Below are 23,045 nucleotides of genomic sequence, written 5' to 3'. Positions count from 1 at the left end.
AATAATGCTCGTGTCCTAAATTTGTAAATACAGCGCCAAAATAAAAACTCCAATAACGTACAATTATTTCATGTTTCCTTTTACTTCTATAATATGTATATATAGTATGTGTTTCTTTGTTGTTGTGGCATACTTTCTAACGAATTATTTAATATTGTACACAAAACAGAAAGTTTAGAAATGAAAACAATAAAGGACGTTTAGGCATTAGTAGTAAAATATATGTACTTAGATAAATGACAATTTAGAATGTTATTGGATATTTTACTGGGCCTTCACTTTACTTACAACGTAGCTGTTACATTTTTTAGTTTCAAATGTAAACTTTTTGCAACGATGGTAAAATTTACAAGGCTTGAGATATTTCATGGACTACTCTACCATGTTCTGTAATAATATTCTTTTGACTTAATGGTAAAATTTAGCAAAAGCTAATACTACAAATACACGTAAGTTGGTATAAACTTATATGTAATTGCGTGTGTAAATCGTATAGCTATAATATGGTAATGCAGTTTTACACAGATTGGACGCAGTTTTCGAGCACAGACCAATCTTGAGCTTTCCATATGCAGACTATACAGACTAATTTCTGGATTTCTTTAGTATACAATCAGAAAAGTAGGATTACGAGGAGATTTTTTTTTTTGTTTTTTCAATATCACAATACAAATAAGGACCCATCTCTTTTTATGTGTGTAATACAGCAAATATTATGCATAACGTTCCCTAAGAAATCATATTATCTAACGAAATTATAAGTCTAAAGGAAAAAAATAAGTAAAACTACTACTATATAGAAACAATTTCAGTTTTGGTATCGACATTTTTAACAGCTACCAAAAATCGCACTATAAAACCTATGCTTTGATTGACGGCAGACTTGTGACTACAGATTGATTGATTGATTGATTAATTTGTTGGTTGCTTGCTTGTTGGTTGGTTCGGCTAGTGCTCCTGCAGGCTGAGCTTTAGTGCCTGATCGATCATTTCTTGTTCCCGCTGCAGTTCCAGCTCGTATTTTTGTTGGTCTTGTTGGGAAAGGCGCATGGCCATGGCCAGATCAGGATCCACATATCGGAAGCCGCCGTCATCATCGTCTGAAACGGGTGACCCGCCAGCTTGGGCGCCCAACAACGATTCCTGCAGTACACTGTGAATTGGGAGAGAAGGCAGAAAACACACACAAAGCATAGGTAAGATGGAATTCTAGCTATACTGTGATATGGTAAAGAGATTGGAAAGGGACTTTTTAACTATTTGAATATCTTTTTCATGTATCCAAGATCAGTTTTGAATTGGTTGTTGGCAGCGCCGGTCGAGGCGGAGCGACTGCGATAAGGAGTGCCCTGAGGCGACATCGGCGGGGGTGCCGGAGAGTGTCGACCATATTGCAAGTGAGGTTGACCTTGATTCGGTGGGAGTAAATAACGCTTATGATGGTAATGTGGGCTACTAGCGATTACAGGGGCAGGAGGTGGACCCGTTATAATTTGCAGACCATGCATGCGGGCATTATAATAAACACTTACCGTTGTAGTTGTTCATCATCCTCGGGTAGCAGATCACTGCCCACCACATGCTGACCTCGCAGCACCTCCCAGATGTCCACCTTATCGGTGTCCTCATCCAAACCACAGGCACCACCCGCTCCGCTCGTCTCTGCCAGACTCTGCTCAATGGCGTACTGCAGCATATCGTCCTCGTCGAGTGGAATTTGGCGCCGTGCATCGCCACCCCGATTAACATAATGGCTGGGTATATCAAAGCAGCGATCATCTACCAGACAGGTGATGCGATCGTCCTCCTGCAGTGTGTTCACATACTCTACAGGCGTTGTCATCGCGAACACATTTCCAAATGTGATGCATGCGTTCAGTACATGGAATAGCGGAATTTCTACTTTTACTGGAAAACCGGCCGGCAGTTGCATGGTTATAAAGTCTTTGAGTTTGGACACATGTGGACTGGCCATTGTGGACATAAGATCGAGTATGGGAAGCACTTGTTCCTGCAGCCGTATAGGATGTTCCTCGGCCAGCCAAAGATTGGCCTTAAAGCGTTGCACTTTTGTGTTTAGTTTTTTCGGTTTGCCAACATCCCGCCCGTGCAGCTGAATCTCTGCACTGAAATACTCCTCGGGCGTAATTACCATCGAGCTGGGTGTGTTGGCGCCCGAAGCGCCAGCGGAGCTGCCATTACTTTCCACTACAGCAGGCGTTATACGTCCATTGTTCTCACCATGCGTTGCACCAGCTATATCGCCCGGTCGCGGTGATGGTGACTGTAAAAATATGTTGTTAATTGCTGCTATCTATAATACTTTTTTTTGTACATTTACGCGCTCTCTGGCAGCATCTGTGGGGGGCACGTAATCCTCATCAGAAATTCCCAGCAGACTGTGCAGCGGTGTGCGCGCAGTTTTGTTCTACATAATGCAAAGCATTTAATAAAAAAATATATTACAGGGCATTAATAGATTAGTGCGCACCTTTATTTGCTCCTCGCTTAAATGATCCATACGTGTCTTGGTTACAAACTCCACATTGCTAGCACCATAGACCTTGCAGTTGTAGCCATTGATTAGCTCTGATTTCTCGCTGCGCCAGCCCCAAATGCCCGACTTGTTGCGCTCAAAGCTAATCTTCTCCATTTCAATCGTGTTTGTGATGACAGGCGCATTGAGACGGGCACGGACTGCACCAACAGGAGGGGGTATGGCTACAATATCGCCAATTTCACTATTCATTTGTTCAACCATCACCTCATGTGTGTCATGGTCGATTTCAATCATAGTAGCTGTTTCTTCTGCATTAAGTAATAAGTTGAATTAGATAATATAATCAAAGATAGAAGACAAATCATGGTCTACTTACTGCTGCCTTTAAAGATGTAAGAGCGATTCCCGCGCTGCCAGGTGTTGTTGTCGAAGCCCAGCAAAGTGGTATCAATGCGGACATTGGCCCCTCGTTTATACACCTAATGTTCATGTATTTGTTATTGCAATTGCACTTTTTACTGAAAAAGCTTTTGACATGGCATGCTTCTCACCTTGTATGTATCGCTGGGGCATAGACGTGACATGAGCGGCACCCACGATGTGAACTCCCACTTCATCTCGATGTAGAAATCGGGCGCGTCCAGCAAATGCTGAAGAAGCTTCGGGACATGTGTCACACGCTGCATATGTCGCTGCAAATCCCGCACCTCAATGATGGCAGTCAATATGTCGATGTCACCCGTACATACCGCTTCCTGCACAACTGTTGAACGTATGCCGATAAATAGGGAGATAATCGTAATGCACAGTAATGAACTTACTTGACCAACTCTCGTGTTCGTAGGTCGCATTGCATTTGGCTGCTAAAAGGCACTTGACACATTGTAGATTTCCTAATCTCACGGCCAACATCAAAGGCGTACGACCGCGCGGATCGATTTTCTCCTTATCAATCTGAAAATGTTGTTATTGTTCTCGTTATTATAGTTGTTGTTTTTTGCATATACATAGCTGGCACAGTCATCGTTGCGCACTAATTGAATTAGCACACACACACCTGGCTACCTCCCTTGCCAACCTGCTCCACTGCCTGCCACACCCACACAACTCACCTGCGCCACCTGCAGCGCTGATTGCAGCTGTTCTATATTTCCATTCCAGATATGCCAATGAAGCGGATATTCCGTCTGGATTTCGTCCAAGCTCTTCATCCTCTCTCTGCACGTTGCACTGGTAATTTAGACACTCGTTTGGCTGTCGATCCGCCTGCATTAATTTTTTCTGACTTTTGTTGCTATTAGGGATGTACAAAATTATCGATTATTGCCAATTATATCGCCAAAGGCGCAAGTGTTGCCCCTTCGAATTTTTTTTTCGATGTTGCGAATTTTACGTCTTTGTTGTTAAAAGATACAAACATACATACTTGTATATACATATGTAAATATTTGCACATCTACATGTATATAAATAATGTATTATATTGTTGCACATAAGGACTTATTCAAATGAAAAATGACATGATATACGTGATATATACATATGTATATGTATGTATGTATAATTTGTGCATGCTATAATTAAATTATCTTCATCTGATTATAATTATTACGAAACATATGTACATACATATGTACAAGTACATATGTATGTATGAATTTTGTCGATAAGGTGTTCATAGATGTGTCCTACTATTTGATATTTTATTATTTGTAGTAAAGAAATTTGCCGAAAGCTGAATCCCCCTTGTTATAACTAGGATAGCCAGTTTTCCTCTATAAAATAATTTCTCAATTCTTTTTTTTTTAATTTGCTTTTGTACAACTGTCCTGTACTTTTTCATATTGCAGAAATCTAACGACTACTCGGTTAAAAAAAAAAAAAATGAAAAATGTAGTAGCCCCTTCAGCGAACACCAAGCTTTCGCTGGCAAACTATAAGCTCTTACACTTATTAAATAGATGGCTGTGGATCCACATAATTATATAAGGAAGTGTTAATTAGTCTTGAGTTAAGCAGATCCGACTAATAGTTAAAGAAATGCACAAGACCTATTTATGCTGACGTTAACAGAATTGAAAAAGTAAATATATTAATAATATATACATATGTACATACATAGCTGCGAATATTATGCAGAACATATGTAAGTAAATATACATACATATGTTTATAAAATAAATGTAACAGGTACATTGATAAACAGTGTGCACGGAAATTTGTAAAATGAATTTTAAATTTTTCTCAGAATTCTATATCTAATGAAATTAATGCAAAAAGTGAATAATATTCTTTGTAAATAAAAAATTACAAATTTTAAAATTGTAATCAAATCTAAATACCTACATACTTTGAACTTTTAAAATTGTGATTATATTCAAATACCTTAAAATGTTTTTCCAACGGCTCTAAATAACTAATTTAATTTGCATTAACCCATGTTCACATTTTTTTTGGCAGCAAAACCGAGTATGTAACTGTATTGCTCCATATTTGCGTAATTTCTATAGAATCAGCATCCATCACATTATTCGTGTTGCAACAGCAATTTAAGTCAAAATACGGCACATAAATCAAAGGTCGCTGGACTTACTGTGTGCCATGAACTAAAACAAATCAAATCAAAACAAAACAATAGTAGTAAAAAATAATAAATGCTGATCTGTGCAGTGCACCACAGCCGAGCCATATAAGCGAATTTATTTACATATTCTTGTTTGTACAACAACCAGGCTGCATGCTGCTGAGCTCAGCAGCTATGCACCACCGATGTCTTGGTGACACATTTTACATACTTAGTATGCTGTAGAAAATTTTCTCGAAGTCACAACTGCAGCTCGACCACCAATTTTGGCCATCTACTTGTACTATTGTTGGCGTTGAACGCGCGCTTTTCTTTCTCTGCAGTATTTTGCGCTGATTTCGTGAAATGCGCGAAGGTTTTCTGCTGCTGGTGCGGCTTCTTTGGCTGCAGCTGGCGACGAATTCGTCTTTTTGGAGCACACATACGGAAGCAATAACCACCATAGAGTGAGTTGTGCGTGCAGAATTGGCACGAATCGAGCTTTCAGTGAATTTAGCCAACGTCAACAGTTTTGGGCCATGGCAAAAAATCTATTTGGGCTGTCGTTGAGCGCTCTGGAGCAGTCAGTAGCCAGTTGAGCTTGTAAACGGCGAGTTCCAGATCGAATTCTGTTTTCTGTTATTTGTGCGTGCGCGAACGGAATCGTTATCCTAAGCAAGTGGAAAGTGAAGCTTTCAAGTTAAAGCCGGATAAAGAAGGATAATCATGCGATTGGTTTGCTTATTGCTGCTGCTCCTGCAGCTGCTTTCGATAAGCAGCGCCCAACTCTGTGAGAAGAACGATGAGCCAACAGTTGGTGGACCTGCAATTGTAGAAATGGGCACCGCTCCCGACACAAATCCAAGCAATGCTGACGACAGCAGCACCACAGGATCACAGTCACCACAAGTGGGGGATGCTCAACGCCAGGATTCGGTGCGTATTTCTCGGTTACAAATTTAAAAATGTATAAAAACATTATTCACCAAAATAACAATTGTGTTATATTAGGAATGCTATTTTATTTCTGTTTGATTTACATTTATTCAAAAATATATAAATAAGTAGATAAGTGATAACTGATTTACATTTATTCAAAAATATATACATAAGTAGATAAGTGTTGAGTCAAGGAAGACTATGAAAAAATTCGACTGTTAAGTGTGCACTAAACAGAACATTGTTTAATACAAATATTGGAGATATCCCAACAAGAAACACTATAAAAACATTCATTGTTGAAATAACAATTATATTTAATATAGAAGTAGAAATAGGATACTATACTGTACTATTTCTTTAACATTTAATAGCAGCCCTAAATGATACTATCAAGTATTAATTTGTGTTTCCAATTTTAACTACTCACAGATTCTGGGCCAGATGCCGCCTATATTTCCCATGCGCTCTGGTATGCCCTATTTGGACACCTTCTCCTTGCTCTTTCCCGCACTGGGCAGACTCTTGCAATGGGGAAGCCTCTTTCCTGCTCCACATCTGCTTGGAGCTGTCTCGCCTGATAGCATTGGCGCAGCTTCCAAGGTTGTCCTGGTATTGGCTGATGATGCGAATGCGCACAAAGCACGCGTAGCGCGTCAGGATTCAGTTGGACAAACAGCAGGACAGGCAGCAGCTGGAGACGCACTATTATCTCAAGCCAATCTGTTGCAGCAGCTCTTAGGCCAGTCACCATCGGCTCTGACACAAACGCTCTCGCAACTCAATCCGCAAATTGGACAGTTACTTGGCCAGTTAAATGGACAGGCTCTCGGCCAGTTACCGGCACCATTAGCACAGGTTCTTCAACAAGGAGGACCACTGGGACAGGCTCTGAGTCAGGGAGGACCTTTGTCACAGGCTCTAAGCCAGGGAGGACCTCTTTCACAGGCTCTTAGTCAAGCAGGTCTATCCCAGGCGTTAGGCCAGGCTGCACCTCTGTCGCAACCACCACTAGTCAGTCAATCAGACGCTCCTGTCGCTCAAAGCGAGGCTCAGGCGGCACCACTATCTCAAAGCGTAGCACAAGCCGCACCTCTGTCGCAGGCGGTCAGTCAGAGTCTTGAGCAGGCGCTCGGCCAATCACCAGTCGGACAAGTTTTCGGTCAGACGCTCGGCCAAACGAATTTGGGACAAGCACTCGGACAGTTCAGTGTGGGACAAGCTCTCCCAAGTGTAGCGCAAATTGCTCAATCTCTCTTACCCCCTCTGCCTGGGCTAGAACATTTGCTGGGCGCGCCCCCACCAACTGGCGACGCACCATCTGTCGGAGCTGCTGCTGACACTGCCACATCTGCCGGCGACGACGCAACTCTGGGAGCACCACCTCCACCACCACCCGATGCATTCGGTGGCTTCTTTAATCAACGCTTTGATGGCGGCAGCAATCTGCTTGGCATGCCGGCACCCTCAGGAGCCTTGATGAACACCTTCAGTCAATTTTGGCCCGGACCTACGCCAGTCCCAGGATCTGATGGCCAGGCCTCCACTCTAGATGAGGTTCGTGTCAGGCCCGATGGCAGCAGCGCAGCATACAGGAATTCCCATATAGGCAATACGCAAGCAGAAGAGTCCAAAACTAACTCTGAGGAAGATACGAAACGTGTGCCATTGCTGTGGTTCCGTTTGCCCACCGACGCCGCCAGACAGTCAACAAATGGGGCAGACATCACAGCCAAGAATAAGAATCTCGAGGACTTGAAAATCGAGGCCAAATTACAGGCCTTTGAGCGCCAAGTTATATCCGAATTGAAGCTGTTGCAGGAAATCGAACGTGTGGCGAAGGAAATGCGTGCCAATGCCCAAGGAGCCCAGACTAATGCTGCCCCTCCCTATAAACTTAGCTATCCCCTCAGCAAGACGCCTATCCACAAGATTACGAGAGCGGACATTGAGCGGGCCTTGCGTGACGATTACGTGCGTCGTTTGCTCCACAAGGAGGTGCAGCGCAAGTCACTTGGTGGATACTCAAAATATGTGCAGCAAGTCGCCGCCAATGGCAATGCGGCTCAGAAACGACAAGCCATGCCAATGGAGCAACATCTATCCAAGGACGATATCGTCCAAATGATGGCCTACGCCTATCGCATGGCCAATGAACAGATGGTCGCTGACAAAAAAACCAAGGAGGATAAAATCTATGCAGCCTACAGATCTGGTCAGACCATGAACACTCCAGAGACTGTGGGACAAATGAGTCCGGAAATGATAATGCAGCAACGCCAGTGGGCGGACGCACAGCAGCAGCAACAACAACAGATTCAACAAAATCCTATGATGTTGCAGCAACGCCAGTGGGCGGATGAGCAGGCAGCAAAGGCACAAAAATTCCAACAGAATCCAATGGCAATGCAGCAACGTCAATGGGCAGAGGAGCAGGCAGCAAAGGCCCAACAGCAGCAGCAACAACAACAGATACAACAAAATCCAATGATAATGCAACAACGCCAATGGCCGGGGGAACAGGCAACGAAAGAACAGCAGCAGCAACAACAGCAGATGCAACAGAATCCAATGGCGATGCAGCAACGGCAATGGGCGGAGGAGCAGGCTGCAAACGCACAAAAGCAACAGCAACAACAGCAGATTGAACAGAATCCAATGGCGATGCAGCAACGGCAATGGGCGGAGGAGCAGGCTGCAAACGCACAAAAGCAACAGCAACAACAGCAGATTCAACAGAATCCAATGGCGATGCAGCAACGTCAGTGGGCGGAGGAGCAGGCTGCAAACGCACAACAGCAACAGCAACAACAACAGATTCAACAGAATCCAATGATATCGCAACAACGCCAATGGATAGGGGAGCAGGCAACAAAAGAACAGCAGCAGCAACGCCAATGGTCAGATCAGCAACCATCTAAGACACAACAGGATTTACAAGAGAATCCCATGTTAATGCAGCAACGTCAATGGGCAGAGGGGCAGGCGGTTAAAGCTCTGCACAAGCAACGCCAACAAATGCAACAAAAGATGAACCAGCAGCAACGACAATGGACCGAGCAACAGCAACAGCAACAACCATCCATGGAGCAGGTTGGCGCCCAACAGGCTAAGGCTGCTGAGCAGGACATGGCTATGGATGCCGAGCGACAGTGGGCCGATGAAAAGATGCGTGCCATGCAACAGCAACAACAACAACAGGCCCCAGAACCTATGGTGGGCGAGGCGGAACCCCAAATGCCGGAGAATGCAGGCCAAGCACGCCACAAAGGTAATCTTTACGGCGTGTTTCGTCAGAATTTCCACACAGATTCAAATATTTCTTTTCCACGCGCCCCCGTTGCTCCAACAACAGTTGACTTTTTGGGACTTGGTGGTGATAAGCGCAAGAAGTCCAAGGGCCATGAAAGTGGACCTACTATCATCAACTATTATCAAAATCCATCACCAGCATCCTATGGTGGTGGACCATCCTATGGTGGTGGACAGTCTTATGGTGGTGGACAATCTTATGGCGGTGGACAATCCTATGGCGGTGGCTACTCCTCTGGTCCATCCTATGGCGCAGCTCCTTCCTCTGGTCCGTCCTATGGTGGTGGCCAATCCTATGGCGGACGCCCCTCCTACGGCACTAGCTATGGTGGTGGTGGTTCTGGATCCAACGCTTATGGCGGCGGTGGTTATCGCGCAGCTGTTGGCAACGACGAGATAGATGATATGCTGCGTGATCACAAAACCATAGCGGTAAGTCCACACTACTCTGCACACTCACCCACACCCACACTCAGACATACACACGGTGCTTCATTTTCATAAAATTCATCGCTCTCTTCTCTTCGTGCTTGTGATTCATGTCATTAACAGGAGACGCATTTCAGACAATAAAACCAACAGAAACAGAAGCACTAAATGGCACCACAAATCCGATGACGACCACAGTAACGATGAAGAAGACGACTACAACAAAAGAAGCAACTGCTGAGCACACAATACAGAAAAGGTTAGCACACTTCTTAAGTCCAACAACGATATCATTTGAGGGTCAGTCGAATGCAGCCCACAAGGGCTGTGGTTGCCACAGTAGCCACTGTGGTTGCTCACGAACTGGTGGCTGCCAATGTGGCAGCAACTGTCAGTGCGGACAACGCAATCGACGTCGACGTAATGCCCAACAATACAGCACTTTGGAGGAGATCGATGAGCGTTCGTTAAAGGCGCTACGCAGAGAATACAAGACGGGACTGAAGGAGATCACACTTAGCCCCGATGAGGATCCGGCTGAGGCGCTTATGCGTTACAATGCCGCTTCAATACGTGAGGCATTAGAGAGGGCTAGTCAGGAACCATTGGAGATTAGTGGTGATCAGATTGAAGCTGGTGAGCAGGTGGTGGGCAACAATGAGGCAATAAACTATGCGCCCCAACAGCCGGCAGTGCCGCCTCAGTTACCACCCTCAACCACAACTGAACGAAGCAGTACGACAGCCTACACTCCGATTACAGCTGCTCCAACTACTTCTGCAACGCCAATCAAATCTATTCAATCAGAAACAGCAGCTACTGAGTTTAAGAAACTGCACGCGATCATATATGAGCTAAAGGAACAACTTACGGCGTTGAGCGACAAGTGCAAACGCGCACCAGAATCTATTCCGACCACCACCAGTGCACCAAGCACTACTCCCGCCGCTGATGACTTAGCCGCCACTACAGCAAATCCAGTTCAGGTCAGGGCACATGCTAATGCTATTGTTTCTACAGCTACGGACAAAGAGGATGCTCAACACTGGCAGAGTGTGCTGGCCAGCAAAGGTTATGATACCAAGTACTTGTCCAAGTCTAACGAGCAGCAATATGAGCATGGCGAGAATTTGCACTTGCCCAAAAGTAATTTTGAGCAGAACACGTCCATGGACTATAGCTATCAGGAGTTTCAGCCCAACGAAGAGCATGAGCAGCTGGAGAAGCGTCAAGCACAAAAACGTGCTGCCAAGCGTTTAGAGGGGAATTCGATCCTTATTCAAAATAAGGATGCTACAGAGCCAAGTAGTACTCAGCGGAAGGCATCGGAACAAGCCCACCTCCTCAATGCTGAGCTGCATAATGAGGCGGGGGATTATATGTCATCGACCACGCCCACACCGTACGCATTACGTGGTAAATTCGTGCGGCGCAGCACCGTAAGCAGCAGTTTCCGTGCCACACGTCAGGCCCAAGGGTATCGTGTCAAAAAAGTCCGCACTGCAGCGAAACAACCATCAACATCATCTGCAAAGGTAACCCATAAAACGAAGAGCTCGAGCTGCAATGAATTGTCACTGCTGCGGGAGCGCAGCACAAAGCTTGACAAATTGATCGAACTCTTACACGATCTCATACGTTTGCAGCACCACAAACAGCGAGGAGCAGAATCGGGATTAAGATCAGCATCAGGATCGGGATCAGCATCGCGCACACTCTCCAATGCTGTGACGAAGAGTGGCAAAAGAGTGAAAACCAAACGACTGCGTCGCAGGCAACGAAAACAATCTAAGATCAGTACAACACCCGCCACAATCGATTAGTTCTTGATCAGCAAAGTGGATCAGTATTCAATATCATTGATCAGCATTAATAGATCATAAACAAGACCATTGTTCACTAATTTTAGTTTATACGTCTTCATTGAACGCACTGATCAGCATTATTCATTAAGGATTTTATAGACCTCTCACGATTTGTTCTAATCTACAATCGATAGCATAACATTCACATAACAATTTTGCATTTTGCAACTACCATTTACAATTTATCATTTTATTAATGCCATTCTCTCCATCATGATCTACATTATTTTTATTTCATATATCAGTCCATCATCAGCATCCCCACTACCACAACCATCTACACATCCAGCAACTACATCAAACGCCGCCATTATCATTAATCCCAGCTCCACCGACGAAAATGCAACGCTCGGCTCACTTTTTAGTCTAAGCGACGACCTGCTTGAACCTTACATGGGCTTGCTGCCGGTAGCACGCGACGATGATCCCTGGACTCGCAAACCGTACGACCTGCATCGACCCATCTACACTGGAGGCGGTAGTTACGAGGCTTACTTGCGGGATGGACGCTCGCGTCGTGATACGCACATTATGCCTCGAACCAACCTCCTCACTCCTGGTATGTTGGAGCGCCTGCTGCGCATCAAAGTAGAGTTCCAGCGACGATTCCCCCATCTCTACAAGGGCCTAATGGAACACCATACAAATCAGACCCGTGTCGTGGTCAAGCCGCCACTGCTTGTACGAAATGAAAAGAAAAAGCCCACTGTCACAGAAGTCGCTGCCACAGTTTATGAATTGGGCGCAGCCGAACGCAATCCTTTTGAGGAGGCAGCCGCCGAGGAGGAACCATTGGTGGAGCCTGAAACTGTCGAACAAGATCTAGCCAATATTAAGAAAAAGGAGCGAAGGCGTACTGACATTGATAAAGATGATGATGGCGCTGTTGACGTTGATTATTTTAAATTCGACGATGATGAAGATGAACATATCGCTGATGACTAGATTTTCGCTCTTTAAAATAAAGGGAAATCTTTTAGAAATGTAAAAAAATAGTTGTTTTCATTTGAAGCCAGTCAATATAAGCTAAGCTTTTCTTTGCTGCGAATAGCAAGCATTTACATTTCGCATATACATATGTACATACATATGTGTAAATGTATAATACATTTTCTGATGAAAAATGTTTGGCCATTTTCACCACTGTAAGTATTAAAATATTGTACTGTATTGTATTTTATTTATTTTGATATTGTTTTTGTTTTTTTTTTTTAGATTCTGCTAAGTATTACTTATAGAAGCGTTTATTACATCGCACAACTTAGTTTTTATAAAAAAAAAATAATTCAATTATCATGTTCCGACATTTTCCACGGATACTATTTCCTCGAAAATAGTTTTTATGAGTTAATTCTACAACCTACTATTAAAAACAAAAAATTCAATAACGGGAAAATGGGTTTAAACTGCAGGTGATTGTTGATTAGTATCGTAACAGATGAGTAACTCACTGCATAAGATTGAATATCATTTCGCTAACAATTATGGAAAAAAAGTATAGGATACTAATTTTGATTGAAATTTCCTTAAGAAAATCCATCCAAATTAAGAGTTTCCCATTAAATTCGCTGTAATTATATTTTAAATTCAGTTTAAATTGAAAACAAAACAATACAATTCGTATTTTATAACAAAAAATAGCGCTTTTGACCCATAGTGTTGTGGGAGTCCCTATACTTTGAACGGACAAAATTATTATATTCGATAACACCATCGATATGCCCGAATATCGCAACAAATGAATGCCAGCTGATTCGAGAATAAAATTAGGGGGTACACATTGGTTGTGTTTTGTTGCTTTTATTTGGCCAGTACGGCGCTGTGTGAAAAATGAGACAATTAATCCAATAATAAATTAAATAAATACAATTTCATAGAATCATACTGATTTGAATTAGTGATTAACAATCCCCCAAGCTAAGCGATAAGCCACAAAGTGCGCGGTAAGTCTGCTGCTGTCAATTCTATTGTTATTATGGCTGATAAAACAAGTGTAATCGTAATTGTTCATAACAGAGCCGTCTAATTTGCATATTTTTGAAATAAATTACATAAAATAAAAAGGTATCGTACTATTTTTGTAAAATAACCTGCAATTTAGGAAATGGAATATTATAACTCAGAGAGGGCCTTGAAAAGTGCATGTGCACGCGTTCTTATGCGTTTGAGTGGGAACCTTCATAGTTAAGTACATATGTACTATGTATGTACATATATACAAATGTATGTACATACAAATGTATATCCTTGACAACCCTTTAGCATTGGCGAACCCCAGTTGGTGGCATAATTTTTGTGCACTTGCCAATAAATGAGAACACACATACATATGTATTTAAAAATATTCATGTACTCTAATTGCGTGCCATTATAACAAGAATGACGTCGAGAATACCGGCAACCGGCTAATATAGTATATACACATACATACATACATGGACCCACAGTTTATTTCTTGGCAGCCTGATTAGACGTTCTGCACATGTGCGCTTTGAGCAATTCAACGTAACTGTGGGTGGCACAGACCCAAGTGTTTTGCGCGAAAACATTGTCTTGAAAAAATTGCCATACGCCTTTATAAATAATCAAACTTAACTCCCTCACTCAATTAAATGTAATTTAATGAAAATGGCATAATACATGCTAACAATATCGATTGATTAAGACCTTGCATTTAATGGAGTTTACAATTAGATTTTAATGCTTTCTTTCTTTTTTTTTTTTTGCAGCGCATGACAAAATGCATTAAGGCGGAATTGCAATCACTAAACTGCGCGCTGCTTAAGGCTCGATCCTTTACGCATTTTCACGTCTAGCTTTTCATCATACCCGGAGGAGGTAAGCCTAATTTAGTCAAATCAAAGCGTTTAAGTGTCGCGTTTATGTGTTCATTTGGCGCCTAATTGAGGCATTCAATGGCAAGTGCATTCATTAAATGTAATTCAAGAGCAATCAAAGCATTAAATACATATGTAAATAAATGTTTATTCACAGGCAGGAAGCGCACGCAAGCAGCTGAGTGCAGCGATCGCTCTCTCTCTCTCTCTCTCTCTCTCCCTTCCTTGTTCCATATTGAGCGTCCGCCACCCATGAAACAAATAAACTTGAGATATGTATATTATTTGGTATTCTCTTCGTGTGGCGTCACAGAATGCCTATAACATTTAATTTGGCGCGTATTCAATTCAAAAAGACACTTTTTTATGTGTCAAACTTTTTTCGCGCAGTTTTAATCAATGGTTTGTCCATTTCTTTGCAATTGTGAAAACTATTTCGTTTCCAACGAAACATATTGTGACGTACCTCTGCAGTGAGAGTAAAAATATGGCAGCCATTAATGCGATAGCTTCTCTCTTTTTACCATGCCCACCACCCACTTTTGAGGCAATAGCTTTGGCACTCGTTTTCTCAGTCACAAAAAACTCAGCACGCAGATCACTTGTTTACGTTGCGCGAAATTTTAAACGCAGTTTGTTGTGTGTGTATTATTGTATTTTTTTTCTGTTTTCGAATTCTTTAGCAAACTACACTATTAAAATATGCCGCGTCATTAACTGCGAATGCTATCTAAAAAAATAAACTTTCGATCTCTTAATTGCCGCAAATAATTTGTTTGTTTTGTTGGCGCGCTCTTTACCATTCTCGCGGTCTAAACTAATTTATTGCTGTAGTGCTCGCTGAGCATTTATCGTTGAACTTTAATCGATAGATATAAATGAGTGATCGACGGTGCGCCTCCTTTTGCCTTTTTGAACGGTTTTTCGTTTTTATTCACAATAGATTGTCAACTTTTTTGAATAATTTATGATAAATATTCTTCTCTTTTCTCTTTGTACTATTTGCAGTTATGCTCTTTACACGTAGGCGGCATTTTTTCAAGAGGTGAATCCAATAATTGCAAATGTGTTTAGTTCAAATTGTGTTCTAGTAGTGTATTTTCTTTGCTTTTGTAATTATTAGCTGGCATTTGGTAATCAATGTCATCTTTCGGACGCTGACATAATTGTAATTGCGATATCAGTGCGCGTTCAATGTGTCTTTCATTATCATAATCATTTCACATTGTAGTTTTTGTTCAGTATTTTTTCAGCGCTTACTCATTCACTCACATATACATACATAGATACGAAATCTTAACATAATGAACGCGCTTATCATTAATGAAATCGGCACAAAATACTTCGTATACGTTTTCACGAGAATCAATCTTTTCTAAATGCGAGGAAATAAGATTAGGATACACAGTTAAATTGCATGCTAATGGCGTTTTGAAAATCTCCAACTAATATATGAATTCTTTTGCTCTTCTCTTATGCTAACTAAAGTTTAGACAGCAAGAATTAAACATATAAACTAAACCTACCTCCATGTAAAACAGTCCTTTTTGAAATATCCGAGAGTTTAACATAATAAACAGAACAGAAACTGTAATACTCATCTAGTGATTATTATCCTTCGAGGCAAGGAAGGAGTGTTTGTAACGCCCCGCACAATAAAAAGCACAATGTACGAGCTTCATAGTTGTTTAAATAAAATTTTCTATGCTACAATCATTCCCGGAACGATATACATTAGTTGGCTAACTGGGCTGTAAGTATTTATGCTCGATCGCAATCTAAATTTGATGTTGTAAAATTGTACTGGCATTTAATTTATCTTTTCATGTCTATTATTTAATTTTAAGTTTCATTTAATATTACTTTTTTGTGCTTTTTGTTATTTTTAAAAGATAATCTTCTATTTTTATTTGCATAATGAATTCGCATTGCTGTCATCGTGGCATAAATATTCAATGCATGCTCAGAGTTCCAGAAATGTCCAACCTTGTGGGCGACGAACCAAAAACCCTACCAAGATAAATGTAAACAAAGTTCTTTTCCATGACTAACCACAAACAATGAAAGACCCCCAAATGCCGATGCAGTTTATTGAATTAAAAAAAAACCTATTTGAATTTTGAATCATAATTTGTATTTTCATTTCCTTACACTGCTTTGTCGTAGTTGTTTGAAAAAAAAAATTAATTAAAACGGCAAAATGCCAATTAGCAGGAAACGTTTATTAATACGCTACTCTCGAACTTACAGAGTTGGCTTAGCCACGCTCCAGATATGCATGCTGTTTTTCTTGCTGCTGTTCGTCCTGTTGCCCCTCGTCTTTCGCTATTCAGTGACGTTGCAGCGGGGAATTCTTTTTCTTACATTCAGTAAGTAGCTGAAAATCATAATTAATGACTATTACTTACATACGCTTACTTTGTAGTTACCTATCCGAAGGATCTTGATCTCACCAATCCGGCCAGCATTGGACTTTATGCCACAAGAAACTTTTACATAACCGTTAAGGACCGGGATGTGGATGAAGATGGGGTGCGCATTGGCGTCTGGCATGTTTTGCCGGCAAACGCTGTGCGTCGCTTTAAGCGTGAACTGCAAGTGGAGGAAGCCTTTGTTGCGGAGCATGGAGTGGCGGAGGCGCCTAGCGTAGAACCTTCCACATCAACGATCAGCATCAATGAGCATGAATTGCAAGAATTGGAGCCTTTTTTGCGTGCCGAATTTCCAGTGATTGTGCCTGAGAATGAGCAGATCTTCTATGAACGCCTGCTGCGCGCTCCTGGTGGTACTGTGGTGCTTTATTTACATGGAAATACAGCGACACGTGGGAGTGGACATCGGAGTGAGGTCTATAAGTTGCTGCGGAAGCTTAATTATCATGTTTTCTCGTTCGATTACCGCGGCTATGCCGACTCTGATCCCGTCTCACCTACGGAGGAGGGTGTAGTGCGTGATGCGCTAATGGTATATGAATATATTGCCAATGTTACCTCTAATCCTATCATCATATGGGGACATTCACTCGGCACGGGTGTGGCCACCCACTTATGTGCCCAGCTGGCGCATTTAAATGAACGTGGACCCCGGGGAGTGATCCTGGAGAGCCCCTTCACCAATATTCGCGATGAGATCAGGTTACATCCGTTTTCGCGACTGTTCAAACATCTTCCCTGGTTCGATTTCACAATCTCACGTCCCATGTATAGCAACTCATTGCGATTCGAATCGGACGTCCATGTGGGCGAATTTCGGCAGCCCATTATGATCATACACGCCGAGGACGATGTAGTTGTGCCATTCCACTTGGGCTACAGGCTGTATCGAGTCGCACTTGACACCCGTAGTCGATCCTGGGGACCGGTCGAGTTTCATCGTTTCGATGCGAGTTTTGGCTACGGACACAAACATTTGTGTCGCGCTCCCGAACTTCCCTCGTTGGTTCTGCACTTTGTGGAGAACTATCGCGATGCAGTCTACTGAGCGGGGAGTAGTATTAGTAATTCATGACAATTTCCAATAGTTTGATACAGACCATTGTATTTTATTATTTATGTATTTTAATTTACTATCTAATCGCCGCATCGATGCAAAAAATTTTCACACAGTGCAAGAAAATTAAAAGAGTCATATGAATAAGGAGTCCAAATGTGTATTTTTAATGACTAAGTTAGTGAAATAAATGAAAGCGGAGCTTTTTTAAATAAATATTTTAGTGGACTCGCTTAAATTCGAATGCGTATCAGCATTCAAACTTTGTTTATTTCGCATCAAATTTATCGATAAAACATTCAAGAAAACAGTGTGTACCCACCCATGTTGTGTTTAGATAACTCTACAACGCGCTAGCATTATTTAGTGCATTATCGTGTCTAGTCGCTCTTTCGCTCAGATCAAGTATGGCGCTCGCGTGTTATTGTCGCGCTCCCCAGCAAAGTGCAACTTGTATCGAATCGTTCTGAGCCGAAAAAATGCAAATTATTAATTAAAATTGAAACGAGTCGTGCAGCAAAACATAAAAACGCAATCGCCTCAATATACACCAACGCAGCCAACGTTTTGGGACAAGTAATAGTGCCCCGAGAGTTCCTAAAATTGCAGCAAGAAAAAGGAGTTGTACGAAGCGGCGGCAGAAAAGAAAAAATTTGTGTCTCTACTCCTTGAAAAGGAGTTGTGCGCTGCTCTGTGTATATATGTGTGTGTGTGTTTGTTTCTGTGCGTCTCTGTTTGTGTAGCCGTGGCCCGCCTTTGTTTTTAAGTAAATTCAAATGAAATTAAAAAGCGTGTTCTGTTTTTTATGCTTTTTAATTAAAACGACAAACAAGAAGTAAAAGCTGAAAGTTGTCAGTAGACTGCAAAATAAAAACCTAGAAAATTAAACGCCGAATCGCACGCACTACTTTTTTATTGCCGCTTGTCACCCGCGCGACGCGGCCGTGTTTTTGTGTCTGTCTGCATGTGTGTGTGTGTGCGTCACTGCCACAATCACAGAAAGGGAGTACTAGCAGCAGTAGTGGCGGCGGGGAAGAGAACATCGAAAACCAGCAATTGTTCACAGTGGAATTTTTAACCAAAATGATGTGGTAAGTTTTGCTAAATTTATTTATAAAATCTTCACAAGGCATTGAGAATCTTGAAATCTTCTATGCGGCGGCGGTGGCCCTGCAATTTCTGCGCATGTTTTTGCCTACGACTTCCGCTTTCTGCTCCCTTTACTGCTGCTGCTTCTGTGCTTGCTCCCTTTTTTCTGCTTCTTCTTCATACAACACGCCCTTTTTTGCGCATTGGTGTGACTGCGTGTGTTTGTGGTTTAGTCGTCTATGTTCATATATGTGTGTGTGTGTGTGTGTGCAGCGTAGAGGCTGCAACTTCTGGAAGTTGCATATTTTATGATTTTATTTAAAGTGAAAATTTTGCAGCGTCCTCAAAATATTCTCTTATTTCTCTCTTCTGCGTTATAAGTACCCTAGCCTGGACACTTGAAACAGCTGGCGTTGCTGTTTGGCATCCAAACCTGTTTTTGCATGCACTTATGCATATGTATTTGTATACATATACATTTGTATGTATATGTGTGTGTATGTTCGGTGTTGCGCCAGCTGTGCCTGCTTTAATTGTTTTTATGCTGCCCGCGGCAAGCACGGCAACTCCAATGCATGACCGCCTTTCGTTGTTATACCCTGTACCTTAAGGCTGAAATGAGTATGTTCGGTTTTTGCAAATGTATGTAACAGGCTAAAGAAAGCAGCCCCTACCCAATAAACAATTCTTAATACTTAATCAGCATGATGAGACAAATCGAAGTAGCTTAGTCCATACTTTTGTTTGGATGAATGCATAACTCCTAATCCCTATTTTATTGTACAAATACATATAAATATGTACATATGTTTTTGCTTTTCCCCCCTTTCCACGCTGTCCAATTTCCTTAATACTGTCTATAACGCTTACATAACTTAATTTTAGAAAGCATTCCTTGTCTTATTCTCTATCGTTATTAAGTTTTTAGCGAAATGAAAATAACTCTAATATAGGGTTTTACATAGTCTGACTTGCTCAACTGTTACATCCTCTCTTGTAGTTGTCCGCTAGTTGCTGCATCTTGTGCAACTTGAAGATTTGTGCACTAACACTGCCGCCCGCACTCACGCAATCTTTAAAATAACTTCCAATATCTAATTTGACGCTATGTTGTTTTTGTTGTTGCTGCTGGAGCTGATGCAGAAGCACCAAATAAACAAAACCTTAAAAATGACCGTGTTGCCAATTTGTCCAAGAGAGGGAGAGAGCGGGAGAGAGTGCGAGAGATAGATTGGAGTTTGAATTTTGCGAGAGAGAGAATACATCCAGCATGCGCGGGTGGGGCATATTTTAATGCTGTGCTGCTTCTTCCTCGTCGTGTTTGTTTGAACTTTAATTTATGCCAGCTTTGGTTTCCTTTTGCATCGCATATTTAAATGTCAATGCACCGCCGTCATGGCCCGGGCCGGGCCAATTCTGCACGAAAATGGCATCCAGCGCCATTTGGAGTTGCCAGCATATGACTCAGTTTTATGGTAGTTTCGTTGCGTTGTTGCCAAAGCCAAATGAAGCGGGCCAAAGACCCACGAGCACACACACACACACACACAGGCAGACAGACAGACATTAACAGACAGGGCTAAAACAAAACCCAAAAACCAGTTCACAAACAAATAGTATGAAAAAAAATCAACAGCCCAACGACCAACACAGAAATCAAAGTTATTGGACAATGGCGCGGCCGGGCCCTAGGCAACAAGCACAACAATAAGGCAGCAGCAGCAGTACCAACAACAACATAACTGCAAGCAACCTTAGTCAAAATTTGCATGTGCGCTCTGCTTTTCTTTGCCGCTTCGCTATGCATTGTGTTGTTGCCGCGCCAGTGTTGCCTACCTACTAAAATTTGTCATTGCGCTTTGCCTCTTTTCCTTTGGGCAAAACCAAACATCTGCAGCAGTTTCACAATTGTTCTATTACAAAATTGCTAGTTATCTATGACGGCACATTTCCACATAACAAAAACATAGTCGAACCTCAATAACCCGAACTTTCTTAAATCAAAAATGTTGTATACTTCCATCGAATTGTTTTGTCTGCTATGCATTGAGCCGAACATTTTTATATAGGCTGTTGGTTAAACTTAGTGATTTGCCTTATATTAATAATATGACTAATCAAAAGAAATAAATATAACTAAAAAATCGTTATATTCGAACATTTTAAAACATGATTTTAAGTAATAATCAAAATAGACATCAATATTGATTCCTATATCACTTGCTTGTGGCACATTAACATTCGTCTTAGGGTAGTTCGACTATACTTATGTTTATATATATATATATATACACTTCTATATACTAAGGTAGGATTGTGTTTATTGGAGCTCCGTTAGCCCAGTTTGCAGCTGCAATAGGAAAAAAAAGAACGGGAACGCGCACCACTCAAGATAAGATAAAACGCACAAACGCACGTCATTTTTTATGACCAGCAGTTGGTATTTTCTTTGTTTAACATACTGAACTTTATTTTTTTTATTTGTTCCATTTTGGTTTATCAGCACCAAAAACATAGTGAGGGAACGAAACGTACTATGCCAGCTAACAGTGTTGCTCCCCTTTTGTTTACTCTTTGTTTGTTGTGCCTTTTCGGCCCCTTACACGATGACTCAAATGTTGTTACCAGAAATTGCCACGATCTTTGACGCGCATTCGTTGTGTCTCATTTTGCGGTTATGCTTTGATTTTATGTTTAACTGAATCATAAACTGGCTTGTGAGTTGAGTGAACAAATGAGCGAGTTGATGGCCTGCCACACCAGACAGCTTTATGTCATACGGCGTGTCGTTGCATTTTTTAGGGCCTTGGCGCGAATGCATTGAACTCTGACCTAGCGAACAAGAAAAAAAATACTGTCACGCCCACATGCTGCAAACAAATTTAATTAACATTTCCGCATGCCGTTTATGTTTTTACTCTTGTCACTTCCTCCCACACTGATACGCAGATTCCAATGAAAAACGGCTCTCGACTGCATTTTCGTTGACTGCCCAGTGTGTGGCATTATGAATCAGCGGTGCAACATCTGGACATGCGGGCCTCACTCTCCTTTGTTAAATCTTGCAACAGCTTATGCTGGGTGGTCAAAGGCGTTGGCATCGATATTGAGTTGCATAGTTAATAGAAATCAGGGCTTTAAACCCTGAAAACCCAGCTTGAACCTAAGAAGAGCGAATTTTTATATCAATTTCATTATTTTGCGACGATATGTATTCAAATATATACATATATCAAATTTTAGCATAAGTTAGCGTAGAAAATATTGAAACTCTTGAGTTTCGTGTTTTAAGTATTAAAAAAAAACTAGTTTTGGGAAGAAGTTACACTTATAAACAGGAATAAAATAAACAATACTATTATTAGAAAAATCTTTTTTCGCTTTTAGTTCATAGAAATCTCATCATGTGGCTAATGCATTTTTTTCTTGTTTCATCATTACGTAATTAAAGAGTTATAAATTAGAAGAAAGTCTTACTTTCGTCCCTAAATTTCTTACCTCTACAAGCGAGTTTTTTATTTCAATTTTAATGAAAGGAAAAGTAAATATAAAGTACAGTGATCCACCTTTAGGGAATTTGGTTCCGTTTAAAGAACCTGAAATATATCCAAAAATGATTCAGTTAGAGACTTCTTGCTGTCATAACGATGCTGATATCGGTATGGACAAGTTATTTCTAGGTCGCTGCCTTGCCTCGTTACCGGACGCATCCACTTCCATTTAACCATTTTCTAATGCCTGCCACAATTCTTTTTCCTAATGACTTTATTGTCGAGGCAGAAATAAAAACAACAGCAAATGCAGTGCCATTTTTTACACATTTTATTTTAATTCATTTTACGGTATTATGGCGGCATGTGCTGCTTGTTGTATTATTCATAAGCGTCTCTCCTATAAAAGCTTCCCGTTGAAGCAGCTGGGTGTGCATTGTCCGGCATTACTGGCGTCGTGTGCCAGTCGCGCGGATGCGTCAAACGTGTTTGGATTTTCATTAAAATGTGACGCTAGGAGCAGAGCACGCC

The 23,045-nt window shown here is 41.6% G+C and overlaps 4 protein-coding genes across 13 annotated transcripts in view; 3 read left to right on the top strand and 1 right to left on the bottom strand.

Moving 5' to 3' along the window:
- Positions 1–58: 58 nt before the first annotated feature.
- LOC115622123 (ankyrin repeat domain-containing protein 13D) lies at positions 59–3,782 on the bottom strand. 4 transcript variants are annotated; one of them, XM_030515979.1, is made up of 8 exons: positions 3,613–3,778; positions 3,322–3,454; positions 3,052–3,263; positions 2,877–2,979; positions 2,492–2,808; positions 2,336–2,428; positions 1,533–2,284; positions 59–1,153 (listed from the first exon to the last, which is right to left on the bottom strand). In XM_030515979.1, the coding sequence occupies exons 1-8, from the start codon at positions 3,709–3,711 to the stop codon at positions 949–951; spliced, it is 1,914 nt and encodes a 637-aa protein (XP_030371839.1). In that variant the 5' UTR covers positions 3,712–3,778; the 3' UTR covers positions 59–948. The 4 variants fall into 4 exon arrangements, with proteins under 4 accessions (XP_030371839.1, XP_030371846.1, XP_030371863.1 ...); XM_030515986.1 differs by having other exon boundaries at positions 2,342–2,428; XM_030516003.1 differs by having other exon boundaries at positions 1,021–1,452; positions 2,342–2,428; positions 3,613–3,782.
- Positions 3,783–5,664: 1,882 nt separating this feature from the next.
- Positions 5,665–12,595, top strand: LOC115628274 (defective chorion-1 protein, FC125 isoform). Of its 2 annotated transcripts, none has more exons than XR_003995790.1 (5): positions 5,665–5,999; positions 6,435–9,273; positions 9,358–9,746; positions 9,867–10,002; positions 11,854–11,871. XR_003995790.1 is itself a non-coding variant. In XM_030524303.1 (5 exons), exons 1-5 carry the CDS (start codon positions 5,790–5,792, stop codon positions 12,551–12,553), a joined length of 4,260 nt encoding a protein of 1,419 aa, XP_030380163.1. In that variant the 5' UTR covers positions 5,666–5,789; the 3' UTR covers positions 12,554–12,595. The 2 variants fall into 2 exon arrangements, 1 of the variants encoding a protein (XP_030380163.1); XM_030524303.1 differs by having other exon boundaries at positions 5,666–5,999; positions 9,881–10,002; positions 11,854–12,595.
- An 827-nt stretch (positions 12,596–13,422) lies between these two features.
- LOC115626964 (lysophosphatidylserine lipase ABHD12) lies at positions 13,423–18,091 on the top strand. Of its 2 annotated transcripts, XM_030522490.1 has the most exons (5): positions 13,423–13,551; positions 14,338–14,446; positions 15,454–15,490; positions 16,696–16,814; positions 16,871–18,091. In XM_030522490.1, exons 3-5 carry the CDS (start codon positions 15,456–15,458, stop codon positions 17,923–17,925), a joined length of 1,209 nt encoding a protein of 402 aa, XP_030378350.1. In that variant the 5' UTR covers positions 13,423–13,551; positions 14,338–14,446; positions 15,454–15,455; the 3' UTR covers positions 17,926–18,091. The 2 variants fall into 2 exon arrangements, with proteins under 2 accessions (XP_030378350.1, XP_030378342.1); XM_030522482.1 differs by lacking the exons at positions 13,423–13,551; positions 14,338–14,446; positions 15,454–15,490 and adding an exon at positions 15,955–16,198.
- Positions 18,092–18,363: 272 nt separating this feature from the next.
- LOC115622858 (protein enabled) overlaps positions 18,364–23,045 on the top strand; it is a 37,906-nt gene continuing 33,224 nt past the window's right edge. For 4 of the 5 annotated variants that reach the window (XM_030516978.1, XM_030516969.1, XM_030516962.1 and 1 more), the window contains exon 1: positions 18,364–19,025. In XM_030516978.1, coding sequence (XP_030372838.1) covers positions 19,018–19,025 — 8 coding nt within the window. In that variant the 5' untranslated portion in view covers positions 18,364–19,017. The remainder of the gene's footprint in view (positions 19,026–23,045) is intronic. The other variant, XM_030516954.1, reaches the window with a different exon arrangement.

The sequence above is a fragment of the Scaptodrosophila lebanonensis genome, unplaced genomic scaffold (assembly GCF_003285725.1).
Source record: "Scaptodrosophila lebanonensis strain 11010-0011.00,11010-0021.00 unplaced genomic scaffold, SlebRS2 tig00000001-arrow-pilon, whole genome shotgun sequence".
Lineage (NCBI taxonomy): Eukaryota > Metazoa > Arthropoda > Insecta > Diptera > Drosophilidae > Scaptodrosophila > Scaptodrosophila lebanonensis.
This window is presented reverse-complemented; position numbering and strand designations above follow the sequence as displayed.